The sequence below is a fragment of the Notolepis coatsorum genome (assembly GCF_963971535.1).
Source record: "Notolepis coatsorum genome assembly, chromosome: 8".
Lineage (NCBI taxonomy): Eukaryota > Metazoa > Chordata > Actinopteri > Aulopiformes > Paralepididae > Notolepis > Notolepis coatsorum.
In genome coordinates, this window is record NC_140172.1 from 59,299,795 (window position 1) to 59,323,712 (window position 23,918).

The 23,918-nt window shown below is 47.2% G+C and overlaps 1 protein-coding gene across 1 annotated transcript in view; it reads right to left on the reverse strand.

The window, feature by feature from the left end:
* Positions 1-208: 208 nt before the first annotated feature.
* The window catches only part of chrne (cholinergic receptor, nicotinic, epsilon), a gene marked incomplete at its 3' end in the record, with an annotated part of 90,813 nt that continues 67,103 nt past the window's right edge, over positions 209-23,918 (reverse strand). The window contains exons 9-12 of the mRNA XM_084319675.1: positions 21,819-21,933; positions 21,044-21,251; positions 1,638-1,771; positions 209-376 (exon numbers count right to left, since the gene is read on the reverse strand). Coding sequence (XP_084175801.1) covers positions 209-376; positions 1,638-1,771; positions 21,044-21,251; positions 21,819-21,933 — 625 coding nt within the window. The remainder of the gene's footprint in view (positions 377-1,637; positions 1,772-21,043; positions 21,252-21,818; positions 21,934-23,918) is intronic.

Genomic DNA, 23,918 nt, shown 5'->3' on the forward strand with positions numbered 1-23,918 from the left:
GTACAACGATATCAAGACAATACCCCTCGCAGCCGTCTAAACACATTTCATAATAAATAAGATCGTAGTAAGAGAAGTTAAGAGCGGAAATTAGCAAGACCACAAACTCTTACAGAGAGCAGGACTCTTACAGAGAGCAGGAGGTGCAAATACCCTTAATAACATTTGTGTTATTAGTGCTAAAGGCTTTCTGTTTTCTTTTTCTTTTTTAACTGGGGGCATATCTTTTGGTCTGCCCTGCGAATGGATACTCTGGCACCTGGTTGAAGTGTCCTGTGAGGAAGATGGCCACTGTCCCCAAGAAGAAGAGAAGAATGGCCGCCCAGAAGCACACCTTGTCAATCATCTTGCCGATCAGCACCCAGCTTTCCCTTTCCTGTTTGTCAATAAAGGTGAAAGTGAGTTGTATTTTTCTGGTCAAAATAAGTGTTAAATATCTCTACATTCTGACAGCCATCACTGATATAAAATGTTTTTTTTAGTAACATGGGTCTCCCAGTCCCTCCACTCTGCAGTAAACACAAAATACATTTGTTGGTATCTTCCCACTTTATTTCAAGAAATCTTGCCAAGCCAAATTTGCGTACTGCACTGGCAGATATTCTAATTGTTTCAAACACATATTTACTTTTTTCTTCTTATTTTTGACTATTTTCGCTGTGTGGAGATCTGTATCCTGATTGGATAAAGTGGGAATGTATTTTGTGTTTACTGCAGAGCTGAGGGACTGAGAAACCCATGTTACTCTATATCAGTGATGACTGTAGAGCTATTATTTGAACACGTAGACCACATATTTTAGCAAAATGAATACCACTTACAGCACTTTTAAATAATGAACCATCAAAAATGTAATATTTTTTACAAAAGATTTAAAAATGTAATCATTGCAAGGAAGAACCATAAGCCTGTTCTTGTCACGGTTCTTGCCTGGCTGTGCTCTCTCTCTCTCTCCCTATCCCGCTCTCTCATTAAGTACAGGTGTAGTGCTGTCAGAGGAGCAGCTGATCTGACGTCTGTGGGCCAATTACGTCAGTTAGTCGTGTTATTATACTCTTGTGTTCTTGTGCTCTTATCTGAACATTGTTCATCTGTCTGTTCTGTTTCTGATGAACAATGTTTTCCTAGCTACAATTTATAAATTTAAGTGTTGCTTACATTCACAGTTAAAGACAGTATAGAATGTCACGAGACACGAACATATAGAATTTGCACACCCAAGTGATTAGGATTAAAGGGGCACTTAAATAAAAAAACAATGCTGATTTATTTTGTACATCATCTCACACACATCCCAAAACTCTAAACACATACATTTAGTTTGACAGTTATTGAGAGCTGGAGTTGTTAACACAACACAAGGATTCAATGTCCCAGATGACATCACTGGTGGCCATATTCAAACTCATCTACTCTCAATATCTGTTTTTGGAAAAAAGTTTTTGGATGCGCATGAGATTATGTGCAAAATAAATCAGCATTGTTTTTTGATCAAGTGCCACTTTAACTTTACAACTGCCAATACATGGTATGTACGGACTTACAGTACAGCACAAGGTTCCTCGTTGCAAGGGTTAAATTATTTGGACATTGTTAAGTGAGGGAAAGATTTAGAGACAGGTATAGACACAACTTACAGATCCAATATCGTTTTGTTGCCGTGTGCTCTCAGCAATGAAGTTGCAGGCGTCCACACATTGCTTGATTTCTGGTGCAGCTTGGGCCAAGCTCTTATACAAGGTGGCTGTGCTGCTCACATCTATTCCGTCCACTAGAGGGCAGGAGACACCAACAGTTAGAAGGAGCCATGCCAAACCGCCTACACAGGCTTGATAATAAAACAATCATCATCAAATTATCATCATGATAAGATTAAATTGGATTTCGATGTTTATTTTAGACAAAAATGTATTATTATATCATTATAATATAATTATTATTATATTATATTATTATATTATTATAATTATTATACAGCACAATGAAAATAAGTTTGGCATCCAACCAGAGTCCAAATGTAACAGTAAAGTGCAATATTGTATGTATAAAGTGGTCCCTTATAGATGGAATTTCCTCCTCATCTATGTAAAACCTTTTCTCTACTACCTTTACCTTCCCTCTGGTCAATGAAATGCTTCTCGATTTACTAGGCTTAATCTTCATCCTAGCCCATTTGAGATTATCATTTAACTTCTCTAGTAACCTTTTTGTTCAAGGCACTGTCCTGGTCACTAATGTCATGTCATCCATGTAAGCCCTAATTGGTGGGAGGCGCAGCCCTCCCTGCCCTCTCTCCCCACCTACCACCCATTAAAAAAATATATTGTAATCCTCTTTTTCTCTGCCTAATTTTCTCTGCTTTTCTCCCCATCCCAATTTAGTCGTTATGCCAATTCCCCCCCTCCCCTACCTGGTTGTTGTGCGCATGTTCCCCCTACTGGTCGGTACAAGGGAACCCTGAAGTCTACCACATGCTTCCTCCGACACATGCGGAGACAGCCAGCGGCTCTCTTTTCACCTGGCAGCGAGGACTCTCATTGGTGAAGTGTAACGTGTGGGAGGTCACGCTGCCTTCACCACTTCCTGCCTTTCGCTGAGCAGGCGCCCAGACCTGACCTGTAGGCGTCGCTGTCCACAACGCCAGATTCCCACCCACGACTTCCCTCCCGCTAACTCAGCCAAACGAGTTAGTATGACGATCGGCCCAAGCCATAGGCAATGCTGACTCCGGGAGTCGAGACCGCAGCCTCTTGCATTGGTGACGAGCGCAATCTCCGCTACGCCACCCGACCGCCTCTACCACCCATTTTGAGGCTCTAATAATTACTTCCATCACCATTGTGAATGCTAGTGGGGAAATAGTACACCCTGCCATGCCTATCTCTAGTCTCTGCCATGCTGTTGTAAAAGCATGTAGTACTAAAGCATATTGTATACGGTATTATATATTGTATAATATCTAGGAAGTATGCTTTCACCAAGTTTACAATCACCCCTGGCACTCTGACACTCTGCATTTGCCAGGTCTAAAAATACCACAATTAAATCCCTTTTATCTATCTTGGTCTTGGCTTATTGAATCTGGTGCCATATCATACTTGTGTGTTCTATGCATTAGGCAAACCCTGGGATTTCTGTTTTCTGCACTGTGGTAACTATTAAACAATTCCTTTCTATGTAATTTGCGAGCCTCTGTGCCACGACACCAAGATAATCTTTTACATTCAGGAGGGATATGGTCAGAAACTGGCTTAACAGTAAGGACTCTTTCTCCTTGGGAATTAGGATTCCTCTGCTCTACACCAAGCTTTTGGTATAAAGTGTTTATACCATACTACTCTCAATAACCTTCACAAGAATCTGAGTACATCAGGCGCACTTTTATAGACCCGGTAGGGGCCTCCATTCGGCCCTTGGACTGAAGAAGCATTTGCACGCCTTACTACAGCTTCCACTTCCTTCCACCTTGGTGGCCTAATATCCACCATTTTATCTATATCGGTCAGAGTCCTGCCACCTTCAGAAGTTTTCTGATGACTCTGCGATAGTGGGATGTATAAAGGACGGTGACGAGAGGGAATACCGGGAACTGGTAGTGGACTTTGTCACATGGTGCGATAAAAACCACCTGCAGCTAAATGTGGCGAAGACCAAGGAACTGGTTGTGGAGCTGGGGAGGAGGAGGAGTGCACCTGTGACCCCCGTTTCCATCAGGGGAGTTGATGTGGACATGGTTGAGGTGTACAAATACCTCGGTGTGCACATCAACAACAAACTGAACGGGTCAAAACATGCAGAAGCACTGTACAAGAAGGGCCAGAGCCGACTCTACTTCCTCAGAAGGCTGAGATCCTTCAATGTCTGTACAAGGATGTTGAGGATGTTCTATGAGTCGGTGGTGGCGGGCGCCTTCTTGTACGCTGTGACCTGCTGGGGCAGCGGACTGAGAGCAGTGGACACAACCAGGCTGGATAAGCTGGTCAGGAAGGCCAGCAGCGTGGTTGGGGTGGAGCTGGACTCTCTAGCGAGGGTGGCGGAGAGGAGGAGCCTCGCTAAGCTCCAGGCCATCAGGGAAAACCCCACCCACCCACTATACACAGACTTGGCTGACAGGAGGAGCATGTTCAGTGCTAGGCTCACACTACCCAAATGCAGCACTGAACGGCACAGGAAGTCCTTCATTCCAACAGCCATCAGACTATATAATGCATCACTGTGCCTCACTGCATCACTGAGCACAGAGCGGCAGCTCATTAGTGGCAGGAGGACGCGACTAGCGGCCTCCAGGCTCCACAACAGGGGGCAGCGACGGCTGCCAGACATAGATCTAGGTCTTATTGGAACCCAAGGAGGACAATACACTACCTAAAGCATACTGCACCTTGTGACACTGTGAATACTGGAATATATATTTCATATTTCATTAGTTAGATGTAAATTATAATTATATTGACCAAATTGTTTACCCCATGCTCAGTATGCTCAGTATATTCTTACTGTATTTATTTCTGTATATTTTATTTCATTTCATTTTATCCTATTTTATTTTACTCTACTCTTATCCTAGGCAACTTGATTTGATTTGTGTTATCATTCTAAATTGTGACCTGTCCTGTCTAAATGTTTAAATGTTGAGCGATTTGCAGTGTCTAATTTCCCACGGGATAATAAAAGTATTTCTATTCTATTCTATTCTATTCTATTCTATTCTATTCTATTCTATTCTATTCTATTCTATTCTATTCTATTCTATTCTATTCTATTCTATATCTGGAGGAAGGCCCATTTCTCTATTGTTTCTATTCTAAATATTCCTCTACCTCTTGCTTTGAAGCTTTGAGTTGCCAGCCCTTTCCTTGGCTGAACATTCCTTTAACAAACTTATATGGATCCCTATAAAATGCTGTCCTGACTTGCTCCTTCTTTCTCTCCCTCCTACAGTAAGTTGTTCTGCCCATCTGAGTACTGAGTACTACTAGCTCTTCCTGCAAAACATATAATTCCCTCTTTCTCTACACTGCTGTTTTAGCTGTCTCCTCCCCTTCACTAATTTCCCTATTTCTTTCTGCCGTCTCAAACTGACTCTCCACCCTCTTTCTCTCAATTATTCCAAATCCTTCAGCACCATATTCATAAATAATGCCTCCCATCTTCTCTAATTTATTTACTACTGTTCCTTTAAGCCCATCAAATCCATACCATCTCCCATTCTTTCCTTTCATTTGCCCTAGGCAATTTAACTCCAACTTTTTGCTCACAGCTCTTCTCTCTGACTGGCATGCTGGTAGTGTTACTGATATCCTGCAAACTGTGGTTTTCTGGTGGTCACTGGACTTCAACCGACTGACTTAGCTGACTTCTCAAGAAGTACTGATCAATGTGGCAAACCTGCACTCCCTCTACCAAGCACTTCTTACTTCCCTGATGTATTCTACCCACACTCCCTCTACTAAGCACTTCTTCCTTCCCTGATGTATTCTGAGGCCTTTTACTGTTGTTGCTTTCTGCCACAAGGACAGATCTGGAGCTTCTTTCGCTCTACCGCTCAATCCCTGCCCTCCATTGATGCATTCAACATTTGGCCAATATGTATATTGTGTATACAGCATTATTGTGCATGCTATCAAGTTTTATGGGTAGACTATAGTTTGATGTAGGTAGTTATGAGACAGTGAAAGCAGTAGGTACTGTAGGTATACATTGAGTATAGGCAACAAACATTTTAGTTAAAAATTCGTACAGCATGGGTAACAGAGCAGGGTATATGCAATAAAGCTTGCTATAACAAATATACACCATAATTATCCCCATTAGAACTACTATTAGGCACCGGAAACAACTTTGAAAGCATGACGTTGTTACTCTAGCAGCAGCTTATGTACTGGCCTCTTTTATCCCCCTTTTATCCCTTCCACTACAACCTGCTAAAATCTACAGTACATTCCCTTAAAACCAGAAAAGGTCTGGGATCCCTTCATTTGAATATTCGAATAATATTTATAAAATATTTCAGTTTGCTTTGGCTTGAAAAAATTTATCACTAAAATATTTTGATGTCACAAACAGATCAAGATATCCTGGGGAAAAAAAGCATTAGTGATAAAGAAGTGATTACAATTTATTCAGAATTGACAGAACTGGAAGGGGATTGATTGTTTGTTCTATTTTCTCATTATGTTAATTCATTATTGATAATTCTGGGTTATTCTAAGATTGATTGGTTGTCTACTGCCCCAAATGATCTTAAAATTGTCTGTGGCAATCTTGATCTCAAGTGATCACTGAACCCACAATCTAAAAAGTCTACTCTGATTGACTTAATTTGAGCTAATAAGAGCAATACAATTACTTAACATTTTTCACTTACTGTAGGTATTAATGATTCATTGATCATTGTCCAATAGCCTACATTAGGAGTATTTGTTTAATGCAAACACAATCTTGAGTTGTTGTCAAGAGCAGTTTGAGAAACTTTAACGATGAAGCCTTTGTAAATACCTCCATTATAATCCCAGATGTTGAATCAGCATTGGATTATTAAGAAAGACCTTCCTATCGATAAACATGCACCCTTCAAAAAACTTTAATTAAGTCCTAGGTTTTCCCCTGAACTATTTGTTTTTAGGAAAGGAAGAGAGCCTGGTATCTTGCTAGGTGCCCTGGGGACCGTCTCATTGGTCATCTGTGAGGAACACCAAATCAAATTAATATTTAGACTTAATTTCTTACTCAAATCATGAAGAATTTTGGAAGATAGTACATTTTAACAGAAACAAAATCATTATTTAGGGAGGCTAGATCTTTAAATATTGAAAAATTAAAAAATAAATAAGCTAAGAACATACCTCTTCACCATGGCCTTTCAATACACTCTGCTGCTTGTGATTGTTGACTGTAGATAATAACAATTTTATTGCACTGCACTATTACATTACTTTACTCTGTCTATTGTGAGGTTTTGTCCGCTGCTCACCTACTCGCTCTGTTCCTTTAAGCCTGTTGCTCACCTACTCGCTCGTTTCCTTTAAGCCTACTGTTAATCAATTGCATTCTCCTCACCTCACTAGCCCCCACCCTCGCGTTCGTTTTCTCTTCAGCAGCCACACCCTTGGACTACCTGTCATTATGTGTTTGATTGGTCTGGTGCCGAACACACACTTTTAGTTCAAGTATCAATTACCTTCACGCACCTGATGTTTATTCTAATTAGTTCCCCTGTGGGCTTTAAGTACCTCGCTCTTCCCCTCTGTCCCTTGTCGGGTCGTGCCGTATCATTCCGTATCATATTCTCTATCACCAAGACTCCTTCGGGAGGTCCTCTGTCTGTTTATGCTGTTTTCATCTCCGGCGTGAGATGCGCTCCAGCCTTCGCCTCCTGTCGCCGTTGCCTGAGGGAGACACTGGACTGCGCTCTCTAAACTTCCACGGGAGGTATCCCAGTGATCCACTTCAGACCTCCGCGCAGCAGACGTCCTGACGCGCATCCAGACCTCCGCGCAGCAGACGCCCAGACGCGCATCCAGACCTCCGCGCAGCAGACGCGCTCTTCACTCCAGACGCGCATCGCTTCCTAATACTCTACGGGAGGATGCGTCTCTCCGAGCCGGCGCGCTCTTCCGCGCAGACGCGCTCTTCACTCCTGACGCGCATTCAGACGCACTCCAGATGCGTCCTCCGTACCGGCGCGTACTCCAAGCAGACGCGCACCACTCAGACCTCCGCGCCAGATGCGTCCTCCGTACCGGCGCGTACTCTAAGCAGTCGCGCACCACTCAGACCTCCGCGCCAGATGCGCCCTCCGTACCGGCGCGTACTCCAAGCAGTCGCGCACCACTCAGACCTCCGCTTGGACAACCCGTTTCCCGTGGCGACGCGCTCGCCCCGTTCTGATCCTTCTCTCTTTACGCACAGCGCCTGGGTGAGTTTTTATGACTGTCCTTTATCCTATTCGTTTTTCGTGTGTTTAAAGACACTGAAGAGATCCAGCTTTTTGTCAGACTGTTCACTCACCCAGCGTCAGCTTTTTGGATAGTTCATTGGGATAATATTTGGCCTTTACATCGCTCACTGTGTGTATACACACCGAAGATATTATTCACTTGGATTTGTATTTTGGACGTTACTCACAGTGTGTATACACACCGAAGATATTATTCACTTGGATTTGTATTTTGGGACTTCACTCACAGTGTGTATATACACCGAAGATTCTGTCACTTGGATTACTCTGTTTTTGGGACAAGTCACCTCTCCTGTCACCTGCTCTGTTCCCAACTGAACTCTGAGCTAACCCGCTCCCTCTCTCCCTCTCGGTCCCGTTTACCACCCTCGGAGATCTGCCGAGAGAGATCTGCAGAGCGGTTCTGACGTCCACCGTCTGCTTCCTCAGACGAACCATCCCGGGAGAAGCTGCAGAGCAGCAACATTCATTAATGCTTGTGTTCCAAGGCCTTACCCTGTTTTCTCTGTCCCAGTATGCAGCTCCAGCCCTCGCCCTGTTCCAAGGCCTTACCCTGTTTTTTCTCTAGTCCTCCTAGTCCTCCCTGTCTAGTCCTTCCAGTCCTCCCTCTCCCCAGCCCGCCTCCGCGGGCCTCTGTCCCTGTTTTCCCCACTCTAGTCCTCCTAGTCCTCCCTGTCCCCAGCCCGCCTCCGCGGGCCTCTGTCCCTGTCTCCCCTCTCTAGTCCTCCTAGTCCTCCCTGTCCAGTCCTCCTAGTCCTCCCTTTTCCTGCCTTGTCCCTTGCCCCGGCCCTGTTTTCCGTTAGCCTTCCCTTAGCCTTCCCCTTAGCCAGCTCGCCTCTTAAAGGCACTGTGCCTTTTCCCTTTCTTGTTATCCAGTTATTTTGTGTTCTCCCTTAAAGGGACAGTGCCGTTTCTGTGTGTTTTCAATAAATGCCCAGTTCTTGGCTTACTCTCATACCTGTCTTGTGTTGTGCGATTGGGGTCGGTTACAAACCATAACAGTACGACCTGACCAAATCGACGACCCCAGCCAGCACAGACGGTGTATGTTGAGTTTGCCTTTTTTTTTCTTGTGCCCTGTTAGCTTCCCTGTTAGCCCTGTTAGCTCCCCTGTTAGCCCTGTTAGCTTCCCTGTTAGCCCTGTTGGCTCCCCTGCAGCTTGTTAGGCCTCTACTACCAGCATGGCCCCTGTCTGCTAGCTTTGCCCCGGCTGCTAGCACAGCCTCTATGTTAATGCAGCCCTTGCTGCTGGCATAGGCCCTGTAGCTAGCCATGCCCAGGCAGCTAACCCAGTCCCTCAGCAGGGCCCCTGTCTGCTAGCATAGCCCCGGCTGCTAGCACAGCCTCTATGTTAATGCAGCCCTTGCTGCTGGCATAGGCCCTGTAGCTAGCCATGCCCAGGCAGCTAACCCAGTCCCTGAGCAGGGCCCCAGTCTGCTAGCTTAGCCCCGGCTGCTAGCACAGCCTCTATGTTAATGCAGCCCTTGCTGCTGGCATGGGCCCTGTAGCTAGCCATGCCCTGGCAGCTAACCCAGTCCCTCTGCATGGCCCCAGTCTGCTAGCTTAGCCCCGGCTGTTAGCACAGCCTCTATGTTAATGCAGCCCTTGCAGCTGGCATAGGCCCTGTAGCTAGCCATGCCCTGGCAGCTAACCCAGTCCCTCTGCATGGCCCCAGTCTGCTAGCTTAGCCCCGGCTGTTAGCACAGCCTCTATGTTAGTGCAGCCCTTGCAGCTAGCATAGGCCCTGTAGCTAGCCATGCCCAGGCAGCTAACCCGGTCCCTCTGCTTGGCCTCCACCTTTTGTGTAGTTTTCCCACTGCTAGGACTGCCCTTTCAGCTAGCAAGGTCAGTTTTTTCCCACTGCTAGGACTGCCTTTTCAGCTAGCAAGGTCAGTTTTTTCCCACTGCTAGGACTGCCCTTTCAGCTAGCAAGGTCAGTTTTCTCCCACTGCTAGGACTGCCCTTTCAGCTAGCAAGGTCAGTTTTCCCACTGCTAGGACTGCCCTTTCAGCTAGCAAGGTCAGTTTTCTCCCGCTGCTAGGACTGCCCTTTCAGCTAGCAAAGTCAGTTTTTCCCACTGCTAGGACTGCCCTTTCAGCTAGCAAGGTCAGTTTTCTCACACTGCTAGGACTGCCGCTTCAGCTAGCAGGGTCAGTTTTTTTCCCACTGCTAGGACTGCCCTTTCAGCTAGCAAGGTCAGTTTTCTCCCACTGCTAGGACTGCCCTTGCAGCTAGCAAGGTCAGTTTTCCCACTGCTAGGACTGCCCTTTCAGCTAGCAAGGTCAGTTTTCTCCCACTGCTAGGACTGCCCTTTCAGCTAGCAAGGTCAGTTTCCCACTGCTAGGACTGCCCTTTCAGCTAGCAAGGTCAGTTTATCTCACACTGCTAGGACTGCCGCTTCAGCTAGCAAGGTCAGTTTCCCCACTGCTAGGACTGCCCTTTCAGCTAGCAAGGTCAGTTTTCTCCCACTGCTAGGACTGCCCCTTCAGCTAGCATGGTCAGTTTGCTCCCACTGCTAGGACTGCCCCTTCAGCTAGCAGGGTCAGTTTTCTCTCACTGCTAGGTCTGCCCCTTCAGCTAGCAAGGTCAGTTCCCCACAGCTAGGACTGTCCTTCCAGCTAGCTTGTTCTCTCATGCTGGTCCAGCCCTGTCTGCCAGCCTAGCTCCGGCAGCTAGCGCAGCCTCTATGTTGATGTAGCAGTACAGCTAGCATAGGCCCTGTAGCTATCAGTGCCCTGGCAGCTACCCTTTCCCTCTGCTAGTCCCTTCCCTGTTCCCCTTTCCAGTGCCCCTGTTCCAGCCCTGTCAGCTAGCCTAGCTCCGGCAGCTAGCGCAGCCTCTTTGTTAATGTTGCATTACAGCTAGCATAGGCCCTGTAGCTACCAGTGCCCTGGTAGTTACCCCTCAGCTCCTCTAGTTACCCCTCAGCTACCCTACTTACCCCTCAGCTACCATGGTTACCCCTCAGCTCCTCTAGTTACCCCTCAGCTACCCTACTTACCCCTCAGCTACCATGGTTACCCCTCAGCTCCTCTTGTTACCCCTCGGCTTCCCTAGTTACCCCTCGGCTACCCTGCCCCAGTCGCTGGCCCCACTTTTGTTGTGGCTTCCCCTGCTGGCTTGGCCCAGTACCTTTTGTTTGTTGCCTTGTTTTGTCCCCTACCACTCTGTCTGTATTTTTGGGTCGCCGGGTGGCTCCCGTGGAGGGGGGGGTACTGTGAGGTTTTGTCTGCTGCTCACCTACTCGCTCTGTTCCTTTAAGCCTGTTGCTCACCTACTCGCTCGTTTCCTTTAAGCCTACTGTTAATCAATTGCATTCTCCTCACCTCACTAGCCCCCACCCTCGCGTTCGTTTTCTCTTCAGCAGCCACACCCTTGGACTACCTGTCATTATGTGTTTGATTGGTCTGGTGCCGAACACACACTTTTAGTTCAAGTATCAATTACCTTCACGCACCTGATGTTTATTCTAATTAGTTCCCCTGTGGGCTTTAAGTACCTCGCTCTTCCCCTCTGTCCCTTGTCGGGTCGTGCCGTATCATTCCGTATCATATTCTCTATCACCAAGACTCCTTCGGGAGGTCCTCTGTCTGTTTATGCTGTTTTCATCTCCGGCGTGAGATGCGCTCCAGCCTTCGCCTCCTGTCGCCGTTGCCTGAGGGAGACACTGGACTGCGCTCTCTAAACTTCCACGGGAGGTATCCCAGTGATCCACTTCAGACCTCCGCGCAGCAGACGTCCTGACGCGCATCCAGACCTCCGCGCAGCAGACGCCCAGACGCGCATCCAGACCTCCGCGCAGCAGACGCGCTCTTCACTCCAGACGCGCATCGCTTCCTAATACTCTACGGGAGGATGCGTCTCTCCGAGCCGGCGCGCTCTTCCGCGCAGACGCGCTCTTCCGCGCAGACGCGCTCTTCACTCCTGACGCGCATTCAGACGCACTCAAGATGCGTCCTCCGTACCGGCGCGTACTCCAAGCAGACGCGCACCACTCAGACCTCCGCGCCAGATGCGTCCTCCGTACCGGCGCGTACTCTAAGCAGTCGCGCACCACTCAGACCTCCGCGCCAGATGCGCCCTCCGTACCGGCGCGTACTCCAAGCAGTCGCGCACCACTCAGACCTCCGCTTGGACAACCTGTTTCCCGTGGCGACGCGCTCGCCCCGTTCTGATCCTTCTCTCTTTACGCACAGCGCCTGGGTGAGTTTTTATGACTGTCCTTTATCCTATTCGTTTTTCGTGTGTTTAAAGACACTGAAGAGATCCAGCTTTTTGTCAGACTGTTCACTCACCCAGCGTCAGCTTTTTGGATAGTTCATTGGGATAATATTTGGCCTTTACATCGCTCACTGTGTGTATACACACCGAAGATATTATTCACTTGGATTTGTATTTTGGACGTTACTCACAGTGTGTATACACACCGAAGATATTATTCACTTGGATTTGTATTTTGGGACTTCACTCACAGTGTGTATATACACCGAAGATTCTGTCACTTGGATTACTCTGTTTTTGGGACAAGTCACCTCTCCTGTCACCTGCTCTGTTCCCAACTGAACTCTGAGCTAACCCGCTCCCTCTCTCCCTCTCGGTCCCGTTTACCACCCTCGGAGATCTGCCGAGAGAGATCTGCAGAGCGGTTCTGACGTCCACCGTCTGCTTCCTCAGACGAACCATCCCGGGAGAAGCTGCAGAGCAGCAACATTCATTAATGCTTGTGTTCCAAGGCCTTACCCTGTTTTCTCTGTCCCAGTATGCAGCTCCAGCCCTCGCCCTGTTCCAAGGCCTTACCCTGTTTTTTCTCTAGTCCTCCTAGTCCTCCCTGTCTAGTCCTTCCAGTCCTCCCTCTCCCCAGCCCGCCTCCGCGGGCCTCTGTCCCTGTTTTCCCCACTCTAGTCCTCCTAGTCCTCCCTGTCCCCAGCCCGCCTCCGCGGGCCTCTGTCCCTGTCTCCCCTCTCTAGTCCTCCTAGTCCTCCCTGTCCAGTCCTCCTAGTCCTCCCTTTTCCTGCCTTGTCCCTTGCCCCGGCCCTGTTTTCCGTTAGCCTTCCCTTAGCCTTCCCCTTAGCCAGCTCGCCTCTTAAAGGCACTGTGCCTTTTCCCTTTCTTGTTATCCAGTTATTTTGTGTTCTCCCTTAAAGGGACAGTGCCGTTTCTGTGTGTTTTCAATAAATGCCCAGTTCTTGGCTTACTCTCATACCTGTCTTGTGTTGTGCGATTGGGGTCGGTTACAAACCATAACATCTATTCTATTTTACTTGAATATATTCCTGCCATGTGCATTTTGTAATGAAACTCAAAGAGCAAAGTACTGCTCTGGGCTTTCTTATTATTTATTGTGCCTAAAAACGAATACAACTATTGCCTAAGGCTAAATTCATGATATACCATCCGTTGCCAGCTCTATTTAACATGGAGAAGTTCCCCTTCTTTGCAGGGCTATAACTTTTTAAATTCTATTGCTAGATTGCCATTATTAGGGCCCATTCAAGGTCCTATATGTATTGTTCATGGTGTAGCAACGTTAAACTTTTTCATTCACATATTCATACTAAAATATGGTCTAAGGTATAAGTATGTTTTCATCTCTTTCTGCAGCTTTCTCCAGAACGTGATTTATAGCCCCAAATGCATTATATTGATGATGAAATACAGTTTGATAGCAATCGGCGCGATATAAAAAATTCCAACTGGACGTACTTCTGGAAGTTACTACACGTCATCTGATGTTGACCGGATGGGCGAGGGGGCGTTTATAATTCCGTGGGCAGCGTTATACCATTCATCTAATGTGGGTCATATGTTCATCAGATCAGTTAGTATCGAACACGGTAATATTACACGCTAAAACTCACCCCAGTCTCCTCGGGCCGTTGGGCGATCAGCGTGGGGTAGACAGTTTTCCATTATGGGATGTCGAAATACCCGGTCCATTTCCAGGTTGTATAATAGTATATACGTCCAAATCATGTTGTTTATCGAGTTATTGGCAACGGATCGCTATGTATTGTGTCGAGCTCGAGTCCCGGGACCTATAGCGAGTGCCCGGAAGTAATATGGGTGATCACCACTTCATCCACATGACTTCCTGTTTGGCGCTTCTGCCGATCGGCCACCAGATGGCGCTCTTGAACCGCTAGAGGGTTGAGAGGAGGCCAGCACTGTGTCTCAGGGCTGCGGAGGAAAAATATGATTTCGATCACAGATTTTTGAAATATTGATATTAAAGACGAGTTAGGGCGTCCTCTGCAACTTGAGCATGGCTAGGAAAGACGCCTAAACACGTTTTCGGCACTTAAAGTAGACGTACCGGTACTTATCGCTGTTGTTCTGTAAAGTAAAGTAACTAAACATCTAAAATACTGCTGTGCTGAAGCAATTCGTTTTCTTTGTGTATCTGCCAATTTCATGATGTTATATCTTTTTTTTTTATCCACTTCTTCTCCCATTTTCTATATTTTCTCCCATTCCAATTTCGTATCATCCAATTCAACCCTCCCCTGTCACGAACGCTGTTTCTTGCCTCCCACAAGCCGACTGCAATGTGGACTAAGTGTTATGGTTTGTAACCGACCTCAAACGCAATGGCACAGACAGGAAGGTCAGAGTTAGCCAAAGCTAGGGCGTATTTATTTACAGAGTCACAAGATGGATGAGGTACAGTAATCAAACAAACGGGGATCTGGCATGTGACGATGTAGCGGCTCTGCAGATACTCCCAGTAGATAGTGGTGAGGAATTGGCATGTGACGTTGTAGCGGCTCTGCAGATACTCCCAGCTTTCACTCACGGTGGAAAAACGGAGAGAGAGAGAAATCAGAAACAGCCCAACGAACACACAGAGGCAGAGAGGTGACTGAGTCCAGTATTAATCCCAAGTGACTTGATCTTCGGTGTACCACACACAAGTTAGCTGAGTCCAGTGAAAAACAACACGGTATTCTTCAGTGTTATTCTAACACACAAATTAGCTGAGTCCAGTGCGAAACAAAACGGAATTCTTCAGTGTTATCCTAACACACAAATTAGCTGAGTCCAGTACCAAACAAAAACGGTATTTCTTCAGTGTTCACCAAACACACAAAAAACTGATAATCCAAAAGGAACTGTTTCCAAAAACTCACCAGAGCGCAACGCGTAAAGCGGGCAGATAACGAGGCGCAGCTCCAAGCGGGGAACCAGGTTCTCCACAGCGGTTCTCCACAAAAAGGTCCTGGAGACAAAGAAGACAGGAACAGCGACGGGGAATGGCAGGTATATGCAGTTGTATTCCAGAACGACCCAACATCGATAGCAAGGAGGTCTGTGTATATAAAGCCTTCAGGGGCGCTAATTACAAACCGTGACAGCTGCGGGATGAGATTGATACTTGCTCCAAAAGCGTGTGGCGGGGAATGCACCAACCAACACGGCACCTTAAAGGAACGGAGCGCGTGGCGGGGAATGCATCAATCAACATAGTACCTTAAAGGAATGGAGCGTGTGGCGGGGAGCGGACCAAACCTCACAGTACCCCCCCCTCCACGGGAGCCACCCGGCGACCAGCCCGACCCGGCTCGCCCGGATGGGAACGATGGAAGTCGGTGATCAGGCCAGGATCCACGATGAGCCGGCGGGAGACCCAGCTCCGTTCTTCCGGACCGTACCCCTCCCAGTCCACCAGGTACTGGAACCCCCGACCCCGCCGTCGAACGCCCATCAACTGGCGGACCTGCCACTGGGGGTGACCATCCACCATCTCGGGAGGAGGTGGTTCCGGAGCAGGAGGCATCAGGGGACTGAGAGAGACAGGCTTAATCCGGGACACATGGAAAACGGGGTGAATGTGCATGGACGCAGGAAGCTTAAGACTCACCACCGCCGGACTGAGTACCTTCAGAACCTCAAAAGGACCGACGAACCGGGGGTTAAGCTTCTTGGCTGAGGACCGAAGTGGAAGGTCCCTTGCGGAAAGCCACACCCTCTGCCCAGGGTGGTACGTCGGCGCAGGAACCCGGCGCCGGTCAGCCCCACGACTGGCGCGCTCCGATGACCGGAGCAGCGCAGTCCTGGTGATCTCCCAGACCCGACGGCACCGGTCGAGGTGGTCCTGTACGGAGGGAACTGCCACCTCCGACTCCTGTGCAGGGAAAAGAGGGGGTTGGTAGCCCAGGGATACCTCAAAGGGTGAGAGGCCGGTGGCGGAACTGACCATGGAGTTGATGGAGTACTCGACCCAGGGAAGGAAACGGCTCCAAGAAGCGGGTTTCTCGGCAGCCACACACCGAAGAGCAGACTCCACACTCTGGTTCATCCTCTCCGTTTGTCCGTTAGTCTGGGGATGATAACCAGAGGAAAGACTGACCGTTGCCCCCAATCCCTTGCAAAAAGGAAGCACGGATGTACGTCAGATTCTTGTGGTCCGTCCAAATGGTAAATGGCTCCTCGGCCCCCTCTAGCCAATGACGCCACTCCTCCAAGGCAGCCACAACCGCCAGCAGCTCCCGATTGCCGATGTCATAGTTCCTCTCGGCAGGGAGGAAACGACGCGAGTAGAAGGCGCACGGATGTACCTTCTGGTCTGTTGCCAACCGCTGGGATAAGATAGCTCCTAGTCCAGTATCCGAGGCGTCCACCTCTACGATGAACTGTCTCTTGGGGTCTGGATGGAGCAAGATCGGGGCGGAAGTGAACCTCTTCTTGAGGGAGCGGAACGCAGCACACGCCGCTGGGGACCAGTCGAACGGCAGGGCGGGAGAGGTCAGCCTGGTAAGCGGTTCCGCCACTTGACTGTAGTTCCGGATGAATCTTCGGTAGAAGTTGACGAACCCGAGGAAGCTCTGTAACTCCTTCCGAGAGGTGGGTTCCGGCCACTCCTCCACGGCCCGGATCTTGCGAGGGTCAGCTCGGGTCAAGCCTCTCTCCACGATGAAGCCCAGGTAATCGACGGAATCGGAGTGGAATCGGCACTTCTCTGCCTTGACGAAGAGCCGATTGTGGAGGAGGCGCTCCAGCACACGGCGGATATGCTGGATGTGTTCCTCGAGGGTCTTGGAGAAAATGAGGATGTCGTCGAGGTATACTACCACAAACTCCTCCAGCATGTCACGAAGGACGTCGTTCATGAGCGCCTGGAATACCGCCGGAGCGTTGGTGAGGCCGAACGGCATTACCAGGTACTCGTAGTGGCCCCTGGGAGTCTTGAAGGCGGTCTTCCACTCATCGCCCTCTCGGATACGGACTAGATGGTAGGCACTCCGGAGGTCCAGCTTGGTAAAGACGGTAGCCTGGGTGAGAGGCTCGAAGGTGGAGTTCATGAGAGGAAGAGGGTACTTGTTCTTAATGGTGATCTCGTTGAGCTGGCGATAGTCGATGCAGGGTCGAAGGTCTCCGTCCTTCTTCCCAACAAAGAAGAAACCGGCCGCCACAGGAGAGGAGGAAGGCCGAATGAGTCCTGCTTCCAAGGACTCAGAGATATATTAGACTGCTGGCTAGCCAGAGAGCCAAGGGACTCCTGAATAGACAGGACCTGGTCTCGGAGCTCCTGTACAGCAGCCGCAGCCGCACTTAGCTGTAGGCTGTGGTCGTTGGTTAACTCTATCAGGACAGCCAACGCTGTTCTGACCCTCTCTGTGTCGGCTGAGGTCGTCATGGTTGGGTCGTAATGTTATGGTTTGTAACCGACCTCAAACGCAACGGCACAGACAGGAAGGTCAGAGTTAGCCAAAGCTAGGGCGTATTTATTTACAGAGTCACAAGATGGATGAGGTACAGTAATCAAACAAACGGGGATCTGGCATGTGACGATGTAGCGGCTCTGCAGATACTCCCAGTAGATAGTGGTGAGGAATTGGCATGTGACGTTGTAGCGGCTCTGCAGATACTCCCAGCTTTCACTCACGGTGGAAAAACGGAGAGAGAGAGAAATCAGAAACAGCCCAACGAATTATTCTAACACACAAATTAGCTGAGTCCAGTGCGAAACAAAACGGAATTCTTCAGTGTTATCCTAACACACAAATTAGCTGAGTCCAGTACCAAACAAAAACGGTATTTCTTCAGTGTTCACCAAACATACAAAAAACTGATAATCCAAAAGGAACTGTTTCCAAAAACTCACCAGAGCGCAACGCGTAAAGCGGGCAGATACCGAGGCGCAGCTCCAAACGGGGAACCAGGTTCTCCACAGCGGTTCTCCACAAAAAGGTCCTGGAGACAAAGAAGACAGGAACAGCGACGGGGAATGGCAGGTATATGCAGTTGTATTCCAGAACGACCCAACATCGATAGCAAGGAGGTGTGTGTATATAAAGCCTTCAGGGGCGCTAATTACAAACCGTGACAGCTGCGGGATGAGATTGATACTTGCTCCAAAAGCGTGTGGCGGGGAATGCACCAACCAACACGGCACCTTAAAGGAACGGAGCGCGTGGCGGGGAATGCATCAATCAACATAGTACCTTAAAGGAACGGAGCGTGTGGCGGGGAGCGGACCAAACCTCACACTAAGTCATACATAGCACAAGTCCCCTCCGGTACTTGAGGTAACAGCAGTCGCATCTTTTCACCTGCGCAGCTCGATCTCTCAGTGGCGAGGAGTAACGCGTGGGAAGCTCACGCTGCCCCCGACACTTCCTGATTCTACTGCGCAGGCGCACCAACCGACCTGTAGGAGTCGCTGTCCACAACGCCCGATCCCCACCCATCAGTTTCCCACCCCCTAATACGGCCAATGTGTATTAGTACGGAAGACCAGCTAAACTGAAAGCAAATGTGGAGCGCTGGGCTCGAACAGGCAAGCCCAGCGTCTCCAGATTTCGTGGCGAGCACCTTGCCCACTACGCCACGTAGCCGCCCTTCATGATGTTATATCTATGTGTAGTGATAATCAAACCATAAACAAAGAGGCCTATTAAGATGTTAAATCCTAGTGTGAAAAACTATGTGATTTAATGTTCTATGCCTTACCTTGACTTTGTCAATTTTTCTGCTATCTATTTTATGCAAATGCTATCCTTATTTTATGTCTGCACTGTAAGCATTGCTCTTGATCTGCCAATTCTGTGCACTTTGAGTTGCATTTCTTGTATGAAAGATGCTATACAAATAAAGTTTATTATTATTATCTATTTTACCTACACATGTCAAATAGAAAATTGGCTGTTTAATATCTGAACAGAAAGAGATTTACCTAGCTGTTAAACACTTTTAAATGTATTAGTACACAGTATTGGCTTTGATACAAATCCTTGTAGCTAGTTTCAGAGCTATCTGTCTGAGATACTTCAGTATGTAAGACAGGAAGTGCTGAACTCCTGCCGGTAACAAAAGGCATTCCGCAGGATCAATGGTCCTACTTACCATTTATATTAATGATATTGTCTCATCTTTAAGTGGCTCCCAAGTTCATCTTTATGTGGATGACACTATTGTGTATTGTATTTCTGAATCTGTAGCTACAACTAGCCATTGATAACCTGCAACCTTCCTTTAGTGCTCTACATAATGCAATCTTAAACTGGTACTGGTTAATGAAAATTACACAACATTCATGCTGTTTTCAAGAGCCAGATATATTAACTAGATATATTAACTATAATAATGTGCTATATCCACTGTAATAATTTTTTTTTCTTTTCTACTTTTTCTCCCCATTTTTCTATTTTTCTCCCGTCCCCAATTTCGTATTATCCAATTCTACCTTCCCCTGTCTCGAACGCTGTTAGGCCATGCCTCCCACAAGCCGGCTGCAATGTGGACGAAGCCTTGCATCACGTGTCCCCTCCCCGCCGTCGCATCTTTTCACCTGCACAGCGCGATCTCTCAGCGGCGAGGGTCTGCGTGGGAGGGACACGCCGCCCTCGTCGCTTCCTGATTCTACTGCGCAGGCGCACCAACCGACCTGTAGGAGTCGCTGTCCACAACGTCCGATCCCCACCCACCAGCTTCCCACCCCCTAATACTGCCAATTGTATTAGTATGAACGACCAGCCAAGCTGGTAGTAACGCCGAGAGCTGGGCTCGAACTATATCCACTGTAATCTAACATTTATGGCATTTAAATGATTTGGTTCAGGACAGGCTTGTTTGTTTGTTTACTATATACAAGTAATCTGCGTTTAAATACATATTATCAGTATACTCAAACAATATCTCTGGGCTTAAGGGTGAGAAAAATCCAACTTTATTGTTGCACAAACACCATCACAGTGTTAAGATACGATAATATAACATATTCCTCTATTGATCCCCTTGAGGAAATGTGGGTGTCATAGCAGCATGGGGGAGGTGAGATACAGCTATGGGCAGGGTAATAGATGAAATACATAAGGGCTGTCCCCGACTAAGGATTTGGATGGTCGACTATGATTGGCCAAAATTTGCCGTTAGTCGACTATTGGTCGACTAAAAAAAAAGGTACAATATTTTATATATTTAAAATTTTGTATCATTCCATTTGGGCTGTGGGGGGTGCTTAATGTCTGAAGGAGTCGACTGAAGGCTTCTTGTCCTCTGCAAAAGCATGCAATTGGTCCACTGATGGATACATCTTGATATTTGTCTAGTGACTAGTGTGTTCATTAGATGGGTGAAATCCTCTTTCAGTGCCTCTGTGCCTGTTTTCGTAGGCAGTTAGCCTCTGGTATGCGTGCCATTAGCGTTAGCCACACTTCTAGGCCTCTTTTCTTTTGGAAAGAATGATAAAAAAAATTTAATTAAAATAAATTATGAATATATATATATATATATATTTTTGTATTCGACTAAGAGGTTGGCTAGTCGACTACGGCTCCTTTCGACCGATTAGTCGACTAATCGACTAATAGGGGTCAGCTCTAAAATATAGGCAATACAGTTAGATCTGAGTATAAAAATACGAGAACAATAAACCGTGTAACACTATAATTAACTCTCTGAATATAAAATTATGAGAAAGATAAACGGTATACACAAGGTGCAGGTGAGGGTCTGTACCCTAACATGATATACGTCACATACGTTGTAGTCTGTGCAGGTTTTGGTGGTTAAGAGTCACCAAGAGTCAAGAGACACACTATACTGAACTGAAAGAACAGTGTGTAGGCAGATGAGATCTCTTACCAATGGACCGTGTGAGGCCGTGTCTCTCTCTCTGTTTGTCGAACATCATCTCACTGCGTGGTTGTTTCAACACATATTCCTCTGCCCTCTGCATGAGGCCAAAGGAGCTACGCCGCCTCTCCCGCACGCCATTCACCTCCGCCTCCACCTCCCCCTCGTCCACCAGCGGGGACATGCCGAGCAGCCGCGGGACCAGCTCCAAGAATATCTGACAGAAGACAGAGTGCTGGAAGTCAGTTACATGTATATACCATTATATTATATTATATATATATATTTATTCTTACCGTATATATATATTTATCCACATCTGTCTGTACATACCTGCATATAATCCTTTTTACATATCTGTAGATAGATACTATGTATATCTACTGTATATCTGTACATATCCCTTACCTATTCTTACTAGTTACGCTGCTGGCCAGTATGACTTACTGACTACCATAGTGTCTTTATACCTGTATCACTGTACATATTAATACAACTCTGTATATACATCTCATTAGCACAATTACTAACTAGTAATACTTTTATATATTTTACATTTAGTTTAATCACCTATACATTGTATATTACTATTGCACTTTATACTGTTACATTTGCACTCTGGTTGGATTCCAAACCAAATACTTGTGCTGTATGATGACAATACATTTTGTATGTAATCTAATCTAATCTAATGTGTTATTAGTAGACACATCAATGAATCCACGAATACACATGGTTTATTGATGAAGAAGGGGAAAGGGGAGGGTCTTGCAGAGCTACACACGTGTTTGATGGACCGGGACATGGTGTGCGTGTTGGGACTGCGCAGGGAGAAGTTGAGCACCACGATCTGGTTGGTGGCGATGAGCGTGGTCACAGACATGACAAAGATCAGGTACCTGAGGAGAACATCAGGAGAAGGGTGATGGAGGAGACAGGCGATGAGATTGTACAGAGAAGCAACGAAAAACCATCCAGAGTTGCCATATGAACGAAGAAACGACAGTGTGAACTGTGGTGTGAAAACTTTCTGCAAAATGTCCCCGTCTTAAGAAGCACTTAAAGGAGAACTTCATACCAAAAAACAATGCATTTTGCAACATAATCTCACACACATCCAAAAAACTCTGAACAGTAACAGTGTTGATATTTTCTGATGAACAAACATTGTTCATCTGTCTGTCTGTGTGTTCATTTACATTCATAGTTAAAGACAGTATAGTCATGCACATAATAGACTTTGCACACCCAAGTGATTAGGATTAAAGGGGCTTTTCATCAAAAAAATATTATAAAAAATTCAAACACTGTAATAACCCTGGTGCATAACACTGAATGTCTAATGTCTCATGTACATGCAGGTCAAGTACTTACAGTATACCATAACAAAGTCATGCATGACCTCAAATGGCCTATGGCAAGGGTATGACTTCAGGTGTCATCCAAGAGTGCTCCGTTTCATCTTCTCGCTTATGCAGGTTATGTGTGATAGCATTAGCTTAAGCTAAATGAGCTATTCAGAGCTTGTTGCCTGTAGCCTTGTGACCACAGGGTCAGAGTTGTGGATTAACTTGCCCCCCCAAAGGCTGCGACAAGCTTCTACTTGTCCCTCTTCAGGGAGCAAACAATGTGTTTGCTGTTCCGCTCTCTCAGGGTTCTGGATCAGGCCATAGACAGGCCTTTGGGCTGGCAGTCAGTCGGTTTTTCTCAGCAGTAGCTCAGCTACTGGGCAGCTACTATAATGAGTGACCCAGCACAAGCCTAAACCCTGACCCAGGAGTTATCCACCCTCCTGGCCAACATTGTAATCGAAGCCGTCGACCCCCTGATGCAGCCCGGGGGAGGTTCTACTCAACTAAGACATGGATTTCTTGGACTCAACAGGTTCTTAAAAGTTATGCTGTTCCACATATTGAGCACAACAGACATTCTTCAAGCTGTTGCCCAAGAGGAATGTCTCATTCATCGACTTGAAGGACACATTATTTTCATGTCCCCATTGTGCCTCACCACAGGCAGTTTCTATGTTTCATCTTCCAAGGCCGTCACTTTCAATTCAAGGTGCTTCTGTTTGGACTCTCCCTTTTCCCCACAATCACTCACCAGGGGCATGGTGGCAGCCCTCTCACCCCTGCAGTCACAGGGCATAAAGATTCTGCCATATCTAGATGATTGGCATGGATGAATTTTGTGCCATCCCGGTTTCTGACCACACTTTATGACCTTCTTTCTCACACTGCCTGGTTGGGTCTCATGGTGAGTTTGGAGAAGAAATTTCAGAACCCCTCTCAGAGCATAACATTCATTCATTGTAGCTCTGGACATGGTCACTATGGAGGCCTGTCCATCGCTGAGGTGGATGTCTTTGCCTCAGAGATGTCAACCCATGCCCCCTCTGGTTCTCCTTGATGGAGACGAGCAGCCCTCAGGATCAGGATTCCCTGGCTCACGCTTGTCCGGAAGGCCTTCTCTATGCCTTCAAACCATTTCTTCTGATAATTTCACCAGAGAAGTCATGGTTCTCTCTGCTGCACAGACTCTGCTGTGGGCCACTCTGGTCTCTCCCCAATAGGCAGGACCTCCTGTCTCAGCTGGATTTGGCATTCCAACCCAGACTGCTGCTGGCTGTGGGTTTGGCCTCTGGCGGCTCCGATTTGAGTGCTTGTGTAGAGCCCGTCATTAATACTATTCTGCATGTCTACCCGCTGGCAGTATCAGAACAGGTGGAAGCTGTTTTGGGACTGGTGTACAGTCCAGAACAAAGACCCAGTGCATTGCTCTGTGCCTGCTATTCTTGAGTTCCTGCAATCCCTCCTGGACAATGACAGGACTCCTGTGGCTGTGGCTGCCATTTAATCTTGACATGCTAGGGTCACAAATAACA